General features: G+C 41.8%; 1 protein-coding gene across 1 annotated transcript in view; it reads right to left on the reverse strand.

The window, feature by feature from the left end:
- The window catches only part of atp10a (ATPase phospholipid transporting 10A), a 40,737-nt gene that overhangs the window by 17,477 nt on the left and 9,176 nt on the right, over positions 1-14,084 (reverse strand). The window contains exons 4-11 of the mRNA XM_053430826.1: positions 12,118-12,224; positions 11,898-12,029; positions 11,547-11,677; positions 9,943-10,195; positions 9,319-9,536; positions 9,046-9,240; positions 4,774-5,332; positions 288-391 (exon numbers count right to left, since the gene is read on the reverse strand). Of these exons, the coding sequence (XP_053286801.1) occupies positions 288-391; positions 4,774-5,332; positions 9,046-9,240; positions 9,319-9,536; positions 9,943-10,195; positions 11,547-11,677; positions 11,898-12,029; positions 12,118-12,224 (1,699 nt within the window). The remainder of the gene's footprint in view (positions 1-287; positions 392-4,773; positions 5,333-9,045; positions 9,241-9,318; positions 9,537-9,942; positions 10,196-11,546; positions 11,678-11,897; positions 12,030-12,117; positions 12,225-14,084) is intronic.

Here is a 14,084-nt window from a genome sequence, read left to right on the forward strand (position 1 = left end):
TGAGACCTTGAGAATGTGTTGTATCACATCGTGTTGGTGACGGACTTTGCACAAGCAGGGACATAATGAGCGCAGCTTGCGTGAGCATAAATTAACAGCCGGGGAAAGTGGCACAGATTGCGGATGAGTCAAAGAATGTCACTTTGGAGGGTCTGGTCTATGTGATCATCTGTGCTGGGCTATAAACTTGTAGGCCACAGAGATACATCATCACCACCTTCTAACACAGTTTAATTAGAGAGGGCGTTTGTTCAGCACTTTTTAAGAGGTTTGTGAATCCCTGTCACCTTTTTCGCAATGCAAAGTGTGCGAAGGCCATCTGCAGCATAAAGGTTCAGGTAGTTCTGGGTCTTGTAGACGATCTTCTTCTGCCGTTTCCCTTTGGTGTTACCTTTATAAAAAAAAAAACAGAGGAGGAGAGAAGGACAGAGATGAAATATTCTTGTTTTTAGGGAATTTGCAAAAGTGGTTGAGTGTTTTGGTTCCAGACAGCCAACGGCTTCTTCCACGAGCAACATGAAAGCCATCTGTTCTCACACCAAAATTAACCATGTACACTGAGCCTCGAAACATTTCACCAAATCCTCAGATTCTTCATGTACCTATGTGTGGACCATACAAAGGATAATGTGATAGCACGTTCTCAAATTTCATTTTATAAAAACACAATTTATCTACATTAATTAATTTGATAAAATTGTCTTATTTCATGTCATATGAGAAAGTTTGAGGTATCAGGTTTTTTGCTCAAGTGTCTCACTGGCACAGCATGTTGGCCATCTTTCTGGCAGGGAGACAGTGTACCAACAGATTGGCTTTATCAGACACAGATGAACAAGCCAACCCTCTGACTGCCAGCCATGTAATCTGACTAATAACACCAAAGCTTTGCTGCACATACACTGCCACACAAACTGATTTTTTAAAACTGAGCGGAATAACGTAACACAAAACTGTCACTATCTAAACACAAAGTGGATGTTATTCAGCAAGATAGTAGGTAAAATCTAAATATGCTTTAATTCACAACTAAAGCACAGTAACATGGCTTCTTCATTGATAACAAATATTCTGGTTGCTTGCAGCAAAAACTTGTTAATTTTAGCATGAGGGGGGAAAAAACGTGTTTCTGAGGACAGCTGGACTTTTTTGTTTTTGACACGTAGCAGCTAGGATCAGAACAGCCCAGATGCAAAGGCACACAATGTTTATTTTTCATCCTCCCGAACATGAGAAAAGCAACCAAAAATAGAATTTGTTTCCCTCGTGTAAAAGGCTGTCAAATGTCAAGTCCAATAGTAACTCTCCTTGTAGCTCTGTCCTGGTCTCAGTCAACTCCTCAGAGATTATTTGACTAAATGGCTAAATGCTCCATGATGTTTACTAGCTAACATTGTCTATCTGTCATTTGGGGCTTGGCAGGTTGCGTGCAGTGGGACTAGATGGTGTTTCCTTTGAACAGCAAGTGATGGAAAAGAGTTCAGTTGGGTCATCAAATCAAAACAATGAACTGAAAGATGCTAAAATTCTCCATACACAGCAATAGTTATTATTCTTGGTTTGTCTGAACAAACCACTCCTTCCACGTCACCATCATATTATCAAAATATTGATCATAGCAGCTTCAATTGTATGATTTTAAGATAATAAAACAAAATAATTGTAAATGTACAAGTCTTACTTCAATGCTGTCAAACAGTATAGCTCCATAAATGTCAGTAAGAGACTCTAATGGTGACATGTAACATGAATTTAAAAAATGTGTAAAATGTTTTAAGGTGGAATGTGGTATTAAACAAGACCTTGTTGCAAGAGCGAGAACAGATTTCCTTCATCAGACACACTTCTAAGACCCAGGGGTGAACAGTCAACTTCCAGCACCTCTGTGTGCACTGTTACTAATGACACACAACAACTCCCTCGTCGCCTGAAAGGAGCCATTATAGATGTCTGTTATGAGGAAGCCCAACTCGTGCCATGCTGGCTGGTTTTACCCAATGGGAAAACAAAGAGGTTAGTTGTCCGAGCGAAGGCACACCCTGTCGGCCTTTAAAGGCATTGAACTGAGACACATGGTGGAGGAGGGGTGAAGGTGTTTGTGTGAGAACTTTCCCAGTGACACGTCTCTCCTCTCCTGTGCAGACCCACTCTGAAAGAGTGAGTGAAAAACTTCTTGGGCTGGGTCATCTTAAATTTTCCTACTTTACTCGCAGACACACACACACCGACACCAACTCAGCTGATGTCTCTGACCCTCTACAGTTAAATATCTATTTGTTGGAATGAACACAACAATATCAACCCTGATCACCACCTTATGTTTTTAACTGGTCATAAAAGAGTAAAATATTTCTTCATTGCTGGGCGCATTCATTCATCAATTCAGCTCATCCTGACTCTGCTTGCTCTCTTTCTCTTCCGCTGACATTCACACACACACACACACACACACACACAGAGAGTTCCACAGTTCACGTCAGAAAAAAGCTAAACCTAGATGCAGGGGAGTGGACTTTTGATGTGTGACCATAGAGTATTAGTTCAAAGCAGTCTTGATGTTTTCCTAAAACAGTTTTTAAAAGTATTTTATATTTTAAACATAATTTTAACATATATGTATCTATGAGTTGTGGAATATTAGACGAAATAAATAATAATCTTGAAGATGCTGCCATGAGTTCTGGTAAATATGAACAGTTTATAGTTTAAATGATCAACGAATTCACATAAACAATATTATGACTAGAAATAATTCTTGGGTGCAGCCTTACGATCTATGTGTTGTTTCAAGCCTTCGGTGTGTGGGCTGTAACAGTCCTAAGCACTGCTGGACAAATGTGTGGTGGCTGTGTACGAAGCATAAGTGAAAAGTGCCTGTGTAGCTCTTTGTGTGCCTGGAATACTAACAACCTGGTACACCTCTGCCATTAGGATGTTAAATAACTTGCAGAGCATGGAACAAGGTTTTAAAAACACACAGGAAGAAATACACAAGGAAGCCCAGCATTTTTTTTTCAGGCACTAGTCAACGCAGGCATTGAGTTTTGCTGCAGTGACTTGCTCTAAAAATACCAGGCCTTATATAAGAAGTTACCTTATACGTTTACATCAGTGGAAAGCAAGAAGAAGTTGGCCAGGGGAGGGGGTGGAACTTTGAGTGCTCTATAAAGGCAAAGCCCACCGACCTTGTGCAGACACATTGATCCACAGCAGAATCACAGTTTTTCACAAAAGCAGCTACAACTGAAAACAATCCATCAATTTGGACTGACAAGGGTTTGCTGACATGTCTGATTCGCACATGTTAAGATTTCATCAGATGATTTATATAGCTATGACTCATCAGTTCTGGTGGAGACGTCCGCCGACATAATACAGCAGCAGCAACACAGCATCTGGAAATCACATCATTGGTCCATGTTGACAGCATTAATAAAGACAGCTCCACAACTAGGGTTGGGTACCATTTAAATTTGATCAATTCCGATTCTGCTTATCGATTCTGGGTTTTTAACGATTCACCATTATCGATTCCAAAATGGTAAAAAAAAAGAAAAGAGGTAGGTTTAAAAATATCAAAAATATCTTTATTGGACTGGACCGATGCACAGTAGCTGTGCTTCTTGTTACACCAGGGCAGCAGTTGTAACACCTTGTGGTAAACAGGCAAATTTACAAAAGAAAACCCACACAACTCGTCTCAGGGTCTTATCAGACATCGTTTGTTAGCCATGCATAGGTCACGTCTAATCAAATGGACAGGCTGTTGCGCGGAGCGTGATGTAGTCACGTAGGCAGGTTCTGGCAGATACGTACAGCGTCTTTGCCGTTTCAGAACCGATAAGCAGAACGAAAATTCTTTTTTTTACAGGTACCCGGTACTTGGCATTCTGGATTCCGTTCTAATTTGGAACCGAGGTTCGGTTCCCAACTCTAACCACCACTGAATTCACCTGTAAGGACACAATGAATGCGTTTACATGCACACTAGTATCCTAGGTATTATCAGGTTTACGATGTATTCGGTTTTTGTGTTTAAGCGCATGTATATAATGTATCCCAATTACTGTAACCTGGATAAGCACTTAGTTAATGACCAAGGCCGACCTGGGCCTTTTCTGTCAGGTCGACCACTCTTTGGAACAATCTCCTGAGGATATCTGTTATTTATTCATTCATGTATTTTTTTTATTATCCCGGTTTCAAGAAACCTTCTTTTACTCGCTGGAGTACTCCTTAAGTAGATGAGATACTGGTGCCTGTATCATCTTATCCCATTCTGATCACTGCAGACTGGAGCTCAAACCGACCTGATTCATGATCCAACACCATCGATTAATAACTACATGTAGTTATCATTTTGTGTGAGCAACAGAGCAACGGTTGCCATAACCCTTAACCCCTAACCATAGGGCAAACACACACACATTTCTACAGCTATCCTAGTGAGGAAATTTGTTGGCAAAATGAATTCCCTAGCCCCTTACCCTAACCATCAAAACTAAATGCCTAACCCTACTCCTTACCCAAACCTAAACCTAATTCTAACTCTAACCCTTAAGCCAAGTCTTATCCCTCAAAAAAACCATTAAAAGTGAGGATCGGACAAAATGTCCTCCCTCTGAAGGTTGTAAGCTTAAACTGGTCCTGACAAAGATATCTTCACAAGTATTTACACACACAATCTCCCAAATATTATCAAAACCAGGATAAGCCTCATGACTGGGACACTAGTGTGCACTAATGTTGGAATGGCAACAATTGAGTTCCTACCTGTGCTGGGAGGTTTGATGAGGTCCATAATGGCAGAGTCTGCTCCTTTAGTGTAGACAGTGATCTGATCCGTCAGTGGATGTCTCACCACAACAGACATGCGCTTCCTGGTGGAGTCGAATCCCAGCGTGTGCAGGAGCTCAAAGCTCAGCTTCCCCAGGTGCGGCAGTTCCACGGTCACCTGGTCGGGGAGGCGTCCAACGAGGGAGCATTTGTAAGCCCTGGCTGCGTAGACAAGCGCGGCCTCGTCAGGCGACTCCGCCTCGTAGCGCAGCTCACCTTCCTCCATGCCCAACACCTTACCGTCATAAGATGGCGGGGCGGGGCTGAAGGTGTGGTCCAGCCCTCCGCGAGAGTGTTCCTCATCCAGCTTGGTGAGCGTGCTCTCCGCAGACGGGGAGGACAGAATGCTGGAGCAGCCCTTATTGGAGGAGCGGTTTGTGATGAGGCTGGAGGAGCTGCTGTTGTTGGAGCCTGACGTCAAGCGGCTGGGAGTGAAGCGTTTGATAAAGTCCTCAATGGTCTTGACCGGGGACTTCAGCTCAAACCTCACGCGCACCTGGAGGACGAGAAACAAGATTGATTGAAGCAGCAAGTAGCAATTAATTTGTTTTCATGTTCAGCCTTTTATAATTCATGCTACTGAGTGGATATCAGGTAAAGAAAATATGAGTTAAACTACGAGTTGCTGCTGGAGGAAGACATTCAGGTGCTGGTATCCTCCGAACACAGTATTCCGGTGAAACAGTATTTCCTTTGCATTCATTCATTAATAAGATTAATATATCAGGCTATAGGGAACGATCCTTTACTTTAATGCTGCCAAAAAAAAAACTGAGCTCAACCTTTCTCTGACAAAGTGCTGCAGTCATCACTGTGATTAAAGATGTGCTCACTGCTTAGCTTTTGTGTAATTTCAGTCTTATGTTCTTATTTAAAATCTATGATTCATTATTTTACATCAGTACATTAATAGAGGGCGTCAAAGGTCATGAAAAACGAAGTCTTGAAAACCACTGGAATAAACCACAATGACTCATCATGCCCTCTCTGTGTAGGAATGAGAGATTCAATGTTTCCACTGGAGAGTACGAGTGTGTAGGTTTTTATTTATTTTCTCTCTTCTCTCTGTATTATCACTGTTGATATTTCTACTGTAGTCTGTTGTGAACGGTTGTAGCCTGCTGGGGTGAGACTGAGGGCGGAATTGGGTGCTAGGATGGATTGGGTGTATTAAAGACTATAGGGTTGGAGAAAGGGAGGGTGTTTTTTTATTTTGTATGGTGATTTTGAAAAAAATATTAAACATTCAATAAAGAGATTATAAAAAAAATAGAAAAGCAAATAGGGAATAGTCCTTACCTTACAATAAATTCTTAAGCTTAAGAAGTTTGTTAAAGTTTTTTTTTATGATAATTTATTCTTAAGATACAGCATAGTACAAACGCTTCAGGCATTTCATGTGGTTTCAATGTATTCCATCCCATGTTTGTATTAACTGTCTCTGACATGTGTCTTTGTCTTTTTTTCACAAACAAATCTAAACGCAAATAAAAAAAAAATTCTATACTATAATTGTGTTCTCATCTCCAAGGAAGTGCGCTGCCAAATTTGGTGCGATTTGTACATGCAATACATTCATATTCATAAACCGTGAGGCAGCTACTGCTTGGAGTCGTTAATGTAAGTGACAATATATGACAACAACAGTGGGCCAACGGCAATGACAACTGATTGTCCAGTTCAGATTCTGCATACTAGGCGAGCTACACTCAACTCGAAATAAACAGGAGAACCGCTCTTTGTGCAGTTGCGGTGCTAGTGCGGTTTCAGAGTTCTGTGGATTGAGTCCAGCAGTCGGTCTGTACTTTTACGGTCTCAGAAAGAAAGCAGCAACAAGCATTACCAGAGGCCAGGCAAACAGCCCATTCCAAAAACACAGGTTTATAATAGTACTAAAATTAGTGGGTTGAACGGTATATATTCATCAATTAACCTCATTGAAAGCTTGTACACCTTCACTCAGTTGGGCTCAAGTAGATCTAGATCTCAGTGTTTTCCGTCTTTGTTGGGGTTAGAACAATCTTGTTATTCAGCACCTTGAATCTTATTGTGTGATGGATAAGAATCTTAAACATCTTAAGTGCCTCAAACGTTAGCACAGTGCTGTGTTTGAGAAACCAGCCTCAGCTTCAGGGGCATACAAGACTTTTGTACTGATGAAAATGCACCTCCTGGCTTTAATCCTTCAGCCAATCCTTTATCCTTAGATGGTGCAGCACAACAGCAGAGACTGTGACTCACTTTGAGGTCTGCTGGCAGCCGGAGCCACAGTTCTCACACATAAAGATATAAATCATTCAGGTGCTGGGTTAGCCGGGAAGGAATCATAATAAAATGTGAACAATTACACCTCAATAAAGGACAAAAAGTACAATCATAAAAAAAGGAAGGAGTCAAAAAAAAACTGAGAGGACATTTGTATCAAAGCCAGTGCTTTTGTGCCGATTTACATTTCCCTCCATCTTATCAGATAACCTCCAAACAAAAACACAGCAACATAAATAACGTGTCACAGTGTAAAGCTATATCTGAAGTGATTTGTGCATCTGAACAGCAGGACAGCGAGGTGCTGCACACAGCGAGTGGCGAGAAGAGGATATCACCTCTGAGCAGGACGACCGCACCCAGACCAACAAAACAAAACACGGATACACAGCTGCAACTGGAGTGAGCACATCCCAGTAACAGGCAACAAAACAGTGAAAGCTTTGTGCGTACGGAGCGTTTAGGAATGTTGGGTGCTTTTCAGAATGTGTTTATATTAAGAGTAGCCAAAATAACAGATTGAACCCTTTTGTCAAAAGATGCAGGCTACTACCATGTTGGTCAAAGGAAGAAAAACAAAGAAATCAGACATTAGAGAGGGCCTTGTGTTAGTGCTTTGGAAGGATATCAATAGAATTAGTGCCCAATGGATATTGATGCTGCAGGAAATAACCCATAGTTTTCTAGATATCAATCTCAGGACTACGAGCATGCCGACCAATAGACAGTGATCTGAAGATGCAAACAAAGAAATATGAACTTAAAAGATTCTATATTGACCATATGCAACATTTTTCAATTCTGCTCTTATTATTGAAATCACAAAAGCTCTCTTGCACATTTGATCTCATCAGACAATTCTGTATGCTGCGCTTCCACTGTTCCTAATACAGATATCTCTCTCTCCTGCAGGATGTGTGCGAGGGTCGGGTCAGCTCTCTCTAACATGCTTCAGCAGCATGGACACACACCTCACTGTAGTCGATTCAGACAATGCTCACGGTGGCATTAAACATGTATTTTCTCTCTGCTTTTCCAGACTAAATATTACGATAAAGATCCAGCACAACAAGTCTTTTGAATATAAATTGAGGAAACGAAAAGTAATCTGTTGAAACATCTGGTGAAAGAACATCACATATAAGCAAACTTATACTGCAAAGCTCATCTGTAGTTCATCTGTAGTCCCAGATATATGTATATACTTGAAGCCTGGAGCCCACACACCAGTAACTTAATTAAACAAACATAGGTTATGGTTCAAGGAAATTTTATCCAGCTTGTGGGTATGGGTACTATGAAAAACTGAAATTCAGTTAGTCATCCCATCACATCACAGGTTCCAACAGCTCCGTTTTTTGTTTCCCACCCTTACACATTTAGTTTAGAAAAGATCAAACAACAAAAACAATAAAAGCAACATTTAAGTTTGAGCAAAGTCATGTAGGAATCCTTGCCAGGAAAGTTTTTCCTCACAAAATGTATTGGTGATCCATAACGAAGTTTTTGATCCGTATGTCACGGCATCTTTATGTCACTATGACACACACGGACAAAGATTATAACTAATATTGTTTCCTTTAGGAGGCGAGACAAAGATTTCAAGGCCTTTGTAAATGTAAATTAGTTATTTGTATCTTTAAAATCAACTAATCCATAATGAATTGAAGACTTTTATACTACAATCCAAAAAAGGCAAAGTTGTTTCAAAAATCACATCCAAATGGAATTGGTATATTTTCAAAGTGGAATCCACCCTTTATATGTGTCATATTCGAAAGTTTTCCATCTAAATTACTGATAAATACACTATTTATAATGCAGTTACACCAACATTAATGTGATCAAGAAAAGCCTTCAGGCAGTCTATCAGACAAAATAATGTTTTAACATTCTTAACCTGAAGAAGGATTGATAGTGAGATTGTCTTGAGGTGAGCTTTACCTTCTGCCTGGGCTGGTTGGGGGAGGACACCACCACCGTGTTGCAGATGGTGAGAGCGATAAAGAAATCAATGATATCTGAGAGGTCAGAGGGCAGCTGGGACATTGGCTGACTGTGAAAGCGCATGAAGTCCATCTGACTGCTGCATTCATTGACTTTGTCCAGGAGCTGGGGGTCGGGGGTGATATCTTTCTCCTGCGGGACAGAGGAGGATTTTATCAGTGAAGAGCAGACAGCACACAGTGTGACAGCGGGATGGTGATGCCCACTGACCATGGGGCTGCTGAAGGCCGTGTGCTTGGACAGGATGCTGGCTCGCTTGGCCTCTGCTCTGCTGCCCGTCCTGCGATGGGACTTGGTGCTCTGGGATCGCAGCACCACCGGGGCACTGTGGTGGCTGGCTACGCTGTCCCGCCTGGGCAGGGTGCCTCCGTGAGATGTGCACTCCTCTTCTTCAGAATCCATCTCCTGGTACATAGCAAGTCTCCTAGCTGGATAACACACACTTTTCATTATTAACCCATTAGGACCGCATGAGATAATTGTGAAAAAAAAAAAGAAGACTTTAAGACCGGGTGTGACATCTTCATGCTTATCCATTATAAGTGTAAGATGTTCGCAAAGTTCAGGGAAACTTCAATGATTTACAATGAAAGCAAAATGTTTAACCTATAAAATATCTTTAATTAATGTTTTTATTTGCTGTAGAGGCTGAGAAATAACATGTTTGGTAAACGTTTTCAATTCTGTCAGCTCTTCAGCAAACCCTCAGATGTTAGGTGGTCGTCAAACAACACGCTTTTATTTGCCGCAGTCTCAGTGGATTAAGAGGGAAGTAAAGAGACAATGACTGGTAACTGCTTTTGTGAGGATGTGTTTGTGCAATGTGTATCTCACCATTGGCATCATGGGAGTACTCCACACCTGCCACAGTGCAGCGGCGAAACACCATCTTGTTCTCCGTCAGCGTGCCTGTCTTGTCAGAGAAGATGTATTGCATCTGGCCGAGATCCTCGGTTATATTAAGAGCTCTGCACTGCAGGTGAGAGTCTGTCTCCTCGTCGTACAGATCCATGTCCTGATGGATGAAGTACACTTGGCAGATCTTGACAATCTCAATCGACACAAAGAGGGAGATGGGTATCAGCACCTTGGAGAGGAGAGAGGGTTTATTAGAGAAGAAAGAGATAGAGCTGAATATCAGCATTTTCCAGCCTACATTGTGATGTGTGTGTATATATATATACACACACACACACACACACACACACACACACACACACACACACACACACACACACACACACACACACACACACACACACACACACACACACACACACACACACACACACACACACACACACACACACACACACACACAGATGTTTACACAGAGCAGGCAGTGATATCTACATTTCATCATTTCAAACAACACCTGAAAATACAAGTTTAAATGAATATGTGAAAACTAGTTCCCAGGTAGAACTTAAAACATAAAAATTACAAAACTTATGGATAAATTCTTGAGATGTTTAAAAAAGGGTAAATGAAGATATGTAAAAACAAAGGATTAACACATGGAAAAAAATGGCACATCATATAAAACCAACACAGATGGAAGAAAAGTGGTGAGTATTGTAACCCCTTAGTATTGTTTGCTATGTTCATTTTTAATCAACATCATCAATAAAAACAAAGGTGAAAATCAACGGTTCATGCAGATAAAATATAGTTAAAATCATCACATGAACAGCTCATAGCAAAAAGTGACAGATTACCAGTAGAAATAGGTTAGTGGTATATGTATGAAATACATGGTGGTGTTGTTGAAGGGATTATATTATACACACTGCTTTTCAGTTAGCAATGCTATGAGCCAAAAACCTATATAAATAAATGATATTTGAGTTCTTAGTAGCCGCTTGATTGTTTAAAAATTGTTCCCTACTGGGACATTTCCAGGCCACATTTGTGGAAAGTGGTTCCGCAGAAATGAGTCATAACTTTTGGGAGGGCAGGTCAGCATGCACAGTGCTTATGCCTGGGCGCATGTGTTTATTTCAGAGTGTATCGGGCAACGTCTGGCAACACTGGTGGGTCTCCAACCTCAAACAGTTCCTGTTTGTACAGTGCAACCATGCTGCTATCTTCACTGACCTCTCATTTATTTCAGCAGCAACATTTGACACAGGACAGGGTGACATTTGATCTGACATTTTTACATGCAAAGAGAAAAGAAAACAATAGCTGCCAGGTAGCACCTTTTCCTTCTTTGGTCTTGATTAATATGCAGCATGAAAAGTACTTTCTACACCGAATGTGACGAAAGAATCTAGAGGTCACACACACACACACCTATTGGGGATATAATAACTACTGCCGATGCTCTTGGTTTATAGCAATGCTTGTGTACAGTGGGATCAAATATTTCTAACTTAAAGTGATATCGTACGTCTTATATATATTGGTGTCTCTTTGGGCTTCGCCCCATTTCGTACCTGAAAGACGATGATCAAAGTGAGGAAGAGATAAATGGCTGACATGATTGGTGATAAGTCTGTCCCCTCTGGACTGAGAACGTCAAACACAGGTCTCTTATCTCCGTACTGAAACATCCACAGCCCGTGACCTGGAACAACGACAGAACAAGGTCAACTCGTATAAACACATAAACGAGAAGATATGAATAGAAGCACAGTAAACACAATCCAACAAGACTTTATGTGAGATTTATCTTTTGTTTCCAATAAATCCAGCAAATGAAGGTTTTTAAATAGAAATTTCTCCAATACGACCAGAGGCATTCCAACACTCACAAGTGTAAACATAACTCTGAAACAGATACACACCCACAGCAGCAAACAGGCACATGACCAGCAGGATGATGACACACCAGAACACATCTACATTCATCTGTCTCTCCAGTTTGCTGCGTTTGTAGCGCGGGCCGTTGTTGTTAAGCATGGCTTTGGTCTCGTGACCTGTAAAGACACACAACGTGTTAGATGCAGTAAGGTTAAAGGTCAAGTGTAGATGTGACGGCCGATGACAGCTACTCTGGGGGATTACCTGCATAAATGACTATTCCCACGGCCTCCTCTGTGTTGCGGATGGTGCAGCCTCGCAGCAGCAGGTTTTCTTTGTAAAGTGCATCTCTTCTGCCGCTTCGATGGATTCTGTCAAGGAATTAATATTACCGTGAGTTAGGCGTGGGCAGTACACCGATGTGTGATAGTGCAGCACGACATTGATTATGCCATACAGACTTCTTCATCGGTTATGGTTTGAATACTTGTCCTTACACAGTGCATTTTGGAGTAAATTAAGAGTACATCATAATCGCTATGTTAGCCCAACAGCATCTGCTCTCATGCCAGGGGGGTGCTAATAAGGGAGCAGCCAAACTGCTCAATTAAAGTGTGGTGAGGTCAAAGGTTGCCTTCTAAGCTTAAAGAGATGAGTGGAGTGTCAGAATCAGACAGAGACATCAAGGCAGCCCCGGTAGAGGAAACTCTCCATCCCCAAAGGAGGGCAGTTTCATTGGTTAGGTTTTAACTCATCCAACACAGAGCAAAATACAGTACTATGCAATAGGCTGGGGCTTAGGTGGCATATTTTGTCTGAACCTGTCCAGGCCTGCGACAAAACTAACAGAGCCCGACCTGAACAGTAGGCTTTTCAGTTAGATTTTTTTTCTGAACCCTACTCAAGCATGATGCAGTTGATATAAGCTGCTCTGAGTCTGTTACCCTGTCCCTGAAATGCATGGGTATTTCTTCGTTTTTCTGATTCCTGCCATGTGCAGAGTAAAAAAACCAAGTAGATAGCCGAACCAATATCACAGAACTTGACCAGGCATTTAAAAAATGTTCTCCGAATCCAGCCCAGGTCCCAATGGACTCAGGTCCGGGATCCAGCCCCACCATGAGTTGTAGTCCACAGGTTTATCAAACTCAGGTGAAACGACTACGGTTATGTCTTTGCACTCAGGTGAAAAATAGTGATGCTTGCGGAGAAATGGAGTATCTCTCCACACCAGAGCTACCAAGCCAACATCAGTTTATTCTGCTGAGCGCCTCAATCCATCACGCTCCAAAGCATCATGGACTTCCCTTAGCAAGAGCCCTTATCTCAGCACAAATCCCCCCTGATAAAGAAGCACTGAGCACGCGCTGCACCACAGAAAACCCCCTCGGGCTTTGAATCATTTAAGCAATTCACTGCTTCATTGCTGACCCTTAGATCTCACCTCAGACCTTCTATTTTAAAGCTTGTCAGGTTCATCTAAAACCCCACTGTTATATAAAGACTGAATCCAGCTCTCAGAAAAGAAGAAAGGAAGAAGTTTACTTTGAGCATTTTAACTCAAAGGGAGATGTGTGTTGAGCTGCGTTAAGTCAGAGCAGTGTTGTAAGGGTGAGCTGAGCTTTTACTGTCAGACATAATTCCATAACTATATCAAGGATTACAAACGTGTTAGTTAGACATCCTTTAGCTGGGAGCAGAGTTTAATCATTCCTGTTCTTCTTCCTTCAAAGCCATGCAGCTGTCAGCATGTTTACTACCAGGATCGTTCATCCTTTGGCCTCTGACAGCAGGCCCCATGACACACCAGCACCGTTATGGATTAATGGCAGTGTCACTGATCTCACACAAACCTCGCCCTCGTTCATAACGCACAGTGTTTTCGAGAAATTGATAATGCTCCAGACGCAGAATGCCTTCTCTCCCAGAAGGCTGAAAGATCAGACTCAGTGCCACTGGTCGTAATGTAATAAAACACTGCGGAGACAATGCTGGGTCTGTGCTCCGCTGTAGCCTGGCAACTGAATACCTGCAGCATCTGGTCTCCTTCTGAGCAAAGAATACATGTCATAATCATGCGAGCGCGGGTTAGCCTGGCGGATTCACCGTCAATTCAGAGGACACTGCTCGTCTTCTCATCCTCACACAAACGTATGTGTGTCAGAGCAGAGTGAAGAGTGAAAACTTCTTTTTTGTTTAGTCAGCACACACTGGGTTTTATCCGGGTTAAG

Source organism: Pleuronectes platessa, chromosome 9 (genome assembly GCF_947347685.1).
Source record: "Pleuronectes platessa chromosome 9, fPlePla1.1, whole genome shotgun sequence".
Classification (NCBI taxonomy): domain Eukaryota; kingdom Metazoa; phylum Chordata; class Actinopteri; order Pleuronectiformes; family Pleuronectidae; genus Pleuronectes; species Pleuronectes platessa.